Here is an 8,997-nt window from a genome sequence, read left to right as displayed (position 1 = left end):
AGGAATTCTCACCGTACAGAGAGCGAATGAGCTTCTGAGCACGTGCGTGCCAGGCAGCTTTCTGATCCGGGTCAGCGAGAGGATCAAGGGCTACGTCCTGTCCTATCTGTCCAAGGATGGCTGCAAACACTTCCTCATAGATGCCTCCACGGACTCGTACAGCTTCCTGGGTGCAGACCAGCTGCAGCACGCCAGCCTGGCTGACTTGGTGGAGTACCACAAGGTGAAGCGATGCGCAGACTTCACTGGCTCGTGATAGGGGTCCTGCAGCAGCTCTGACAGTGAAAGGCAATTCCAAGAAAAATGACTGACACAAGCAGTGAGGGATTAGCCTTTGATGACCCCTCCTGAAAATCAGGATTGTCAATGGCATTTCCTTTATCACTGAACCTAGTTCCTCCTCAAATGCTCAGGGAGAACCCACTGGGGCAGAGCATGCAGGAGATGCTACAAAATCTGTGCACTCTGATCACATCTGAGAACACTCCTTTTTTTTTTTGAAGTATAGTTGATTTACAATGTGGTGGTAATTACTGCCGTACTGCAAAGTGATTCAGTTATACATATATATACATTCTTTTTTTTTTAATATATTCTTTTCCATCATGAGAACACTCTTAAGTTAGAGCACAAGCCCAGGAGGGAGGGAGACCACGTGGCAGTTTGCGGGCAAGAAAAATCTCTTTCAAGGCTGCCTAAGCCAAGAAAGCTTTGTGAACACCAAGGGGAGACCAGAAGTTATGTGCTCTGGCGGGGTAGGGAGGGCAGGGCTTCCTATTAAACTGTCTTATAAATAAGACTCAGGAGCCGCCTAATACCTGTGCTGCTGTCACTGGGCACAGCCTGACCTGTACCCTCTGCTTCACAGGAGGAACCCATCACCTCCCTGGGGAAGGAGCTCCTTCTGTACCCCTGCGGTCAGCAGGAACAGCCGCCCGACTACCAGGGCCTGTTTGAGTGACAGCCTCATCATGTCATCCTGCAGCTGCCAGCTGGCCGTCCTCTGGACAGACAGACACCGTGGAGATGGACACTTGTGTATGAAGCCACATCGCCCTGCAGCGAGCCGATCCCGATCAAGTGAAAGGACCCTTGGGGGTCCCATGGCGACCTGTCTTTTGCACAAATGCTGGAGTTTAATTAACGCTAAGAGGGAATCACCTCTGCATTGTACGCACCCCAGCAGTAAAGGGAGAAGAACCCCCATCTCTGCAGCTCCCAACATGAAGGCTACAACCCTAGTGATGTATGGAATAAACGAAGAAGAAATTGGAACCTTTTAGGAATTAAGGGGCACCTCAAAACCAGAAGTCCTCCATGGCCTTGGCACTCCCTCTCTGCCTCATCTCGGAAGGTCTTGGGGTCCTGTTCCTATGAAGTTCCTCGGTGGCGTCAGGGACTGGCGAAAGAGCCTGCACTGGTGGCTGAGCCCACGGCCCTGCACACCTCACTTGTGGTGCATGTGTGGGCCAGGGTGTAAGACACACAGGGAACACAAGTTGCGGGTGTTGTGAACTGAATGAGGAGTTTGAAGGTGTAGGACGAGAGCCTTCACATGTACAGAAATACTCCGGACGATGGCAGGAGGTGAGGGGCCCTGTGTGAGGGGTTCGCTGGCTCTGGGGAGCGGGGCAGGGCTCTACCCAGGACCTCGCCGAGGAGGGTGAAGCCACATGCGTGCCTTGGATAGACAAGGGCAGAAGAGTGAGCTTTGTGGACACTAGGTGCTGTGGGTCGAGTCCCCCAAAGAGACATTGAAGTCCTAACCCCCTGCACCTGTGAACGTGGCCTTATTTGGAAACAGGGTCTTTGTGGATGTGATCAAATTAAGACGAGGTCAGGCCAGATTAGGGCGGGCCCCAAAGCCAACGACCGGCGTCCTTATAAGGAGAGAGGGGTTGGGAAGTTGAGGTGCGCACGCAGAGGGGATGGCAGCCAGGGGACAACAGAGGCAGGGCCCCAAGTGACAAGCCGCAAGCCAGGGGACGCCGGGGGCCGGGGGGGCAGCATGGAGCAGACTCCCCAGAGCCCTGGAGGGGAGCATGGCCCTGCGGACACCTCGATTCCAGACTTGTAGCCTCTAGAACTATGACAGAATAAATGTCTTTTGTCTTAAGCCACTGAGTTTATGGTAATTTGTTAAGGCAGCCCTAGGCAACTAATATAGACGTTTATGTAATTGCAGACCCTGATGTGCATTGTGTACCTTTGGTTGCCGTACAGCCCGCCAGCCTCCTGAGGAAGGGAAGGCGGGAGATAACTCCCCCTGGCTCTTCGGCTCTAGATGCAGATTTGCTCAGTCAGTCAGGCATCTCATGCAGTAGCTCCCGGGCCAGCCCAGCAGGGCGACGGCCTCTGGGCGGCCACCAGGATCACGCAGGAGGATGGGGTTTGCTGGTACTCCAGGCTTGGTTCCTGTGGCGGCATTCATTTAAAGGACGCATAGGGTTGTAGCAGTCTGTTCGTGAAGTTGTTGTCTGCGCAAGACACACCTGGACAGTGTAAAATGTAGCCAGAGAAGAGGGTGGGGTGCACGTATATGTGTGAGTGTGCATGGGTGTATGTGTGCTTTAATGAGAAAGTTTTTAAACTGATCATTGTCAGGTGTTTCTTGAAATGTTCCGTGTGGTTTCTGTTGTCTGAGAGACAATGGTCAGTTGTCTAAGAGAACCTGTCTCTTAGCTTTCATTTCTAACAGTAGTCCGGCAGTCATGACATTATAAAATTGCAGACATACACAGGGCTGGAAGTCAGAAACTTCTGTTACCGGGCTTCCCTGGTGGCGCGGTGGCTAAGAATCCGCCTGCCAATGCAGGGGACACGGGTTCGAGCCCTGGTCGGGGAAGATCCCACATGCCGCGGAGCAACTAAGCCTGTGCGCCACAACTACTGAGCCCACGTGCCACAACTACTGAAGTCCGTGGGCCTAGAGCCCATGCTCCGCAACAAAAGAAGCCACCACAATGAGAAGCCCGCGCACCACAACGAAGAGTAGCCCCTGCTCACGCGACTAGAGAAAGCCCACGTGCAGCAACGAAGACCCAACACAGCCAAAAATAAATAAAAATTTTAAAAAGAAAAGAAAAACTTGCATTCCCATCTCTTCCCACCATTAGCTGTGTGACCTTGGATAGGTCCCTCTACCTCTCTGAACTTCAGTTTTTCACTTCTAGCTAAACAAGGTGGGATAACCAGGTAATTATTATTTTCATCCATCTCTGAAATCTTAAGGTTCTGGAATAAATAGAAAAATACCCTATAGCCACTAGTAATTATGAAGACATATAAGATTCTAGCATCACCCTCTGCCTACAGTTATTTTGGAGGAAATAAGTACAGTCCTATCCGGATATAACTACAGAGTGAAACCCTACTGGAGGAAGACTTAGAAAACAGGTGACCAGACTGAATTAACCTAATATTACCAGGAGGGGCAGACTTGAGTTCTCTACTCTTACCTCGTTGGCTATTGATATTCAGAGGAAGAAACTGTCCAGTGTTTGCTGATATGATGGCCAAGAGTAGCACTTGATATTCCGAGGGAGAGTGGTTTACATAACTTAGAAACTGTTTACCACTAAATGGGGTTGGGGGGGGCCTGAATTCTCATCCCAGCTCTGCAATTAGACTCAGTGTCCCAGGGTCTGAGCCTGGTTAAGGCTGAAGGAGAGGACGTCCAGCCTCTGGCCTGCTCTCGCCCTCCTGTGGCCTCGATAAGGCCGGCACCCAGACCTGCCTGCCGAGCTTTCCTGGTCTGGGATGCTCCCCAGCCCCAGGCGCTGCAACCTGCCCACCTCCGTGGGACTGTGCTGAATACCGCTCCCTGACCGTGGTGACTCTTCTCTTCCCCAGGGAGACTGTGGGTCTCCTACAGTTGCCCCAGACCCTCCGCTGCCCCTCCCCACTGCCGGAACCTCACACTCCCACCAAACCCCCATCAAGGCACAGGAGGGTGCACCAGAGAGTCACTCTGTACTCTGGCATCACCAGCAGGCTAAGCGACAAGCAGAAGTGTCAGTTGGCTCAAACCTCACACCAAGAAGAGGAAGACACAGGGACAGCCAGAGATAAAGTGAAGCCGGGGCACGGGCAGATCACTTGAGATATCTCAGGCGCATTTGCACCAGAAATTGCCTCTCTGAGCTAATGCTTTGGAATTGACCATCCTTTTAGCGTAAGGTCATGGCTGATGTGGCATGAGGTCTGTTTTTAGGTTAAAAAATTAAGGTCAGGACTTCCCTGGTGGCGCAGTGGTTAAAGAATCCACCTGCCAATGCAGGGGACACAGGTTCGAGTCCTGGTCTGGGAAGATCCCACATGCGGTGGAGCAACTAAGCCCGTGCGCCACAGCTAGTGAGCCTGTGCTCTAGAGCCCACGATCCACAACTACTGAAGGCTGCGCGCCTAGAGCCCGTGCTCCACCACAAGAGAAGCCACCGCAATGAGGAGCCCACGCACAACAATGAAGAGTAGCCCCCGCTCGCCGCAACTAGACCAGCGCAGCCAATAATAAATTAATTAATTTTTTAAAATTATGGTCTACGTTTTTGCAATTGCCACCTCTGCAGGGGCGGCTTTCTTCACGCACACACATCCAAACATTGGTTATGTCCTCACATATCTCACATATATATACCCTGGGACTCCTGCATTTGGTGCACAGAGAAGACCCAGAAGTGATTTGTGGGGGATGCTCGGATGTGTTTTCATGGGGCCTCTTTGCTTTCATTTTGTCAAAAACATGTTCCAGACTGCATTGCACAGGTTTCTGTTTTAGAACATAAGTTTTCTACATTTATATCTTTAAATAATACTTCAGTTTGAATTATGTGTTCCCGTCCTCCGGAGTAACTATTTTTGACTTAAAAAAATACACAACGTGAGAGTTGTGAGTTAAGTTTTATTTGGGGCAAAATAAGGACTGCAGCCCTGGACACGGCTTTTCAGATAACTCTGAGAAACTGCTCCAAGGAGGCGAGGGGGGAGCCAGGACACATAGGAGTTTTGCAACGAAGGGCAGGTAGTCCGGAACGTCAAAGGATTATTGTTATTTAAAGAAAACCAGATATCTCAAGTTAAAGAATTTAGCGCTTTTCTATGTATGGGAAGATGCAAGAGTCTGGGCTCACTGAAATCATTCCTTTGATATGCACTTGAACTATCTGGGGCCAGTATCCTTTGTTTTCACATCCTGAGTTTCCTCGGGGCTCACCGCAGGGAGTGGCTGCCGTCCGTTGGCTGCTAGATGGCAGGTATTCTTTTCAGCCCTGAGTTTCCTCCGGGCTCACCGGCTCTCGTTGCAGGGCTTGCAATCATAGGTGACTGTGACATCCTTTGTTTACTGATATGGCAGGAAATATTCCGTTCATAAATATTCCATTTATCACTATACACCTTACTTAGATTTCCCTCCTTTGCCTTCCATTGTTGTAATCTCCTCATTATTATTTTCCTCTCTCCATCTTCTTCCTTGTATTTTAGGAGAACTGCTCACTCTTTCTTTTCCACTCACAGGTTACATTCTCTGCAGTGTTAATTCTGCCCATACAGCCTGCAGTGTGGACATTAATAATTCTGTTTCCAGAAGTACTGGCTCTGCCTCTTTACCTTCCTGTTCAGGGAATCTGTAGATGTCCTACTACTGCCCCAGACTGAAAGCCACCAGGAAGCATAAAAGATCTTTTTATTGTGTGGTAAAAATGCATTATTTGGTAATGAGGTAGCTTGGTATAGTAGAGGGAAAGCCCAGCAGGTTTGGGTTTGGATCCTGGCTACTTCATTAACCAGCTGTGTGGAATCTTAAAAGAAAAAAAAAAGCTAAGCTGTATGAGCTTCAGCTTCATCTCTGAAACAGGAGTTCTAAAGTCACCCTTTGGGTTCTGAGGTTTAGAAAAGAAATTTGTAAAGTGCCTGGAACATACAAAATTCTCCACAAATAGCAGTTATTCCTGTGAGTCCTGAGCCCAGGATCCATCTCCCCCTTTATCAGCTCAGCTCATATAACCAATGGGCTGTGTATCCTAATGGCCCCTTTGCTAGAGTTTCTGGGATGAATTTAGGGGGAAAGGGAAACTTTTATAGAGTAAGGGACCTAATGATGAATCACACAATATATCAGCCAGTCGACTTGCAGAGAAATGGCTCACTTAGTTTGGATTTGAAATGGTATGGAAAGGGCATTCTCTAACGTCTGATTTTGACATCACCCAAGTTAGCAGTCACCTGTCTTCACCCCAAAGCTGGCCATTGACAACAGATTCAGCTGCCTTGGCATTCCTGGTCACAAATCCGCAAGTGTTTGCCTCTCTTTTTGACCAGAAGACTTATTACAAACCCAGATCGCTTGGGAGTTAACTCTGCCTTGCCTGCGAAGAGGTCAGGCAGTGCTGGTGCTAAGCCAGATGGCCAGGGAGGGGGCAAGGCCCAACACTCTTGTCAGTCTAAATCAGCTTTTACTTTTCTTCCACGGAAAGGATGTTCCTTCATGAGTCTTCCCACCACCTGAGTCCAGACATGGTACCCATCCATCGTACTGGGCCTCAACACCCCACAACACAGCGAGCGCCTCACCTTTGGAAGGTGCTCTTGATGGTGTGACCGAGCTCTGGAGAAGGCTTCTTAACCAGGCCACTCCCTACATTCCTGGCAGCCCACACACTGTGGGTGTGAGCTTTTTTCTCTTTTATCTATTCTATTTGTCCTGACTGGGGTAAAGTATAGGCATATGCAGGCTCTAACGCTTGCTTTTGTTTAATTTTTTTATGCCCACCCCCCAAAAAAAACTAAAACAGTTCATCCATTTATCCTCCCCTCCACCCCCTGCCACATGCAACCACCAATCTTTTCTTCATATCTATGAGCTTGGGTTGTTGTTTGGTTCTTTTTTTCAGATTCCACATATAAGTGAGATCATATGGTATTTGTCTTTCTCTGACTTATTTCACTTAGCATAATGCCCTCAAGGTCCATTCATGTTGCAAATGGCAAAATTTCATTCTTTTTCATGGCTGAATAATGTTCCACTGTGTATATTTACCACATCTTCTTTATCCATCAGTGGACACTTAGGTTGTTTCCTTATCTTGGCTATTGTAAATAATGCTGTGATGAATGTGTGGGTACATATATCTTTTCAATTTTGTGTTTTCATTTTCTTCAGATAAATACCCAGAAGTAGAAATACTAGATCATGTAGTAGTTCTATTTTTTATTTTTTGAGGAACCTCCGTACTGTTTTCCACCAATTTACATTCCCACCAACAGTGCACAAGGATTCCCTTTTCTCCACATCCTTGCCAACACTTACTATTTCTACACTTTTTTATAATAGCCATTCTAACAGGTGGTATCTCATTGTGGCTTTGATTTGCATTTCTCTGATAATTAATTATGTTAAGTATTTTTTCATATGCCTGTTGGCCATTTGTAAACCTTCTTTGGAAAAATACCTATTCGGATCTACCTCCTATTTAAAAATCAGATTTTTTTGTTTTTTTATTGAGTTGTAGGAATTCTTTACATATTTTGGTATTAGCCCCTTATCAGAATATATGACTTGTTGGGCTTCCCTGGTGGTACAGTGGTTGAGAGTCTGCCTGCCGATGCAGGGGACACGGGTTCGTGCCCCAGTCCGGGAAGATCCCACATGCCGAGGAGCGGCTAGGCCCGTGAGCCATGGCCGCTGGGCCTGCGGGTCCGGAGCCCGTGCTTCGCAATGGGAGAGGCCACAACAGTGAGAGGCCCGCGTACCACAGAAAAAAAATAATATATATATATATATATATATATATATATATATATGACTTGCAATTATTTCCTCCCATTCAGTAGGTTGCTTTTTCATTTTGTTTATGGTTTTCTTTGCTGTGCAAAAGCTTTTTAGTTGGATGTACTCCCACTTGTTCCTTTTTGCTTTTGTTGCTTTTGCTTTTGCTGTCAGAATTAAAAAATCATTGCCAAGACCAATGTCAAGAAGCTTACAACCTGTGTTTTCTTGTAGGAGTTTTATGGTTTCAGGCCTTAAGTTCAAGTCTTTTATCCATTTTGAGTTAATTTTTGTGTACAGTGCTGGAGAGTAATCCAGTTTAATTCTTTTGCACGTGGCTGGCTAATTTTCGCAAGTTCATTTATTAGAGTCTATTCTTTCCCCATTGTATATTCATGATTCTGTTGTTGTAAATCAATTGACCATATATGCATAGGTTTATTTCTAGGCTTTCTATTCTGTTCCATTGAGCTAAGTTTCTGTTTTTATGCCAATACCATACTAATTTAGCTTTGTAATACAGTTTGAAATCAGGGAGCATGATGCCTCCAGCTTTGTTCCTCTTTTTCCAGATTGCTTTGGCTATTTGGGGTCTTTTATGGGTCTATAAAAATGTTTGGATTGTTTGTTCTATTTCTTTGAAAAATACCACTGGGATTTTGATAGCGATTGAATTGAATCTGTAGACTGCTTTGGGTAGTATGGACATTTTAACCACAGTAATTCTTCAACCCATGAGCACAGAATATATTTCCATTTATTTATGTCTTCTTCAATTTCTTTCATTAATGTCTTATAGTTTTCAATATACAGGTGTTTCACCTCCATGGTTAAATTTATTTCTAAGTGTTTTACTCTTTTAGATGCAATTGTAAATGGGATTGTTTTCTTAAATTCTCTGATAGTTTGTTATTAGTGTATAAAATGCAACTGATTTCTCTATGTTAATTTTGTATCCTGCAACTTTACGAAATTCATTCATTAGTTCTAACAGTTTTTTTGGTGGAATATCCAGGGTTTATATATAGTACCATGTCATCTGAAAATAATGACAGTTTTACTTCTTCCTTTCCAATTTGGGTGCCTTTTGTTTCTTTTCCTTGCCTTACTGCTTTAAGAATTCCAATACTATGCTGTATAAAAGTGGCAAAAGTGGGCATCCTTGTCTTTTTCCTAATCTTAGTGGGAATGCTTTCAGCTTTTCATCATTGAGCATGGTATTAACTGTGGGC

The 8,997-nt window shown here is 46.2% G+C and overlaps 1 protein-coding gene across 8 annotated transcripts in view; it reads left to right on the top strand.

Annotated features, from left to right (window-relative positions):
* The window catches only part of SH2D4A (SH2 domain containing 4A), a 77,796-nt gene extending 70,201 nt beyond the window's left edge, over nt 1–7,595 (top strand). For 7 of the 8 annotated variants that reach the window (XM_089903822.1, XM_089903821.1, XM_089903823.1 and 4 more), the window contains 2 exons: nt 3–223; nt 986–7,595. In XM_089903822.1, coding sequence (XP_089759948.1) covers nt 3–223; nt 986–1,084 — 320 coding nt within the window. In that variant the 3' untranslated portion in view covers nt 1,085–7,595. Of the gene's footprint in view, nt 1–2; nt 224–868 lie in introns of all 8 variants that reach the window. The other variant, XM_089903825.1, reaches the window with a different exon arrangement.
* The last annotated feature ends 1,402 nt before the right edge of the window (nt 7,596–8,997 follow it).

Source organism: Delphinapterus leucas, chromosome 21 (genome assembly GCF_059928025.1).
Source record: "Delphinapterus leucas isolate spDelLeu-1000000601 "Yukka" chromosome 21, BTC_Dleu_Yukka2, whole genome shotgun sequence".
Taxonomy (NCBI): Eukaryota; Metazoa; Chordata; class Mammalia; order Artiodactyla; family Monodontidae; genus Delphinapterus; species Delphinapterus leucas.
The sequence above is the reverse complement of the archived record's forward strand: the minus strand, read 5'-3'. Positions and strand labels throughout refer to the sequence as shown.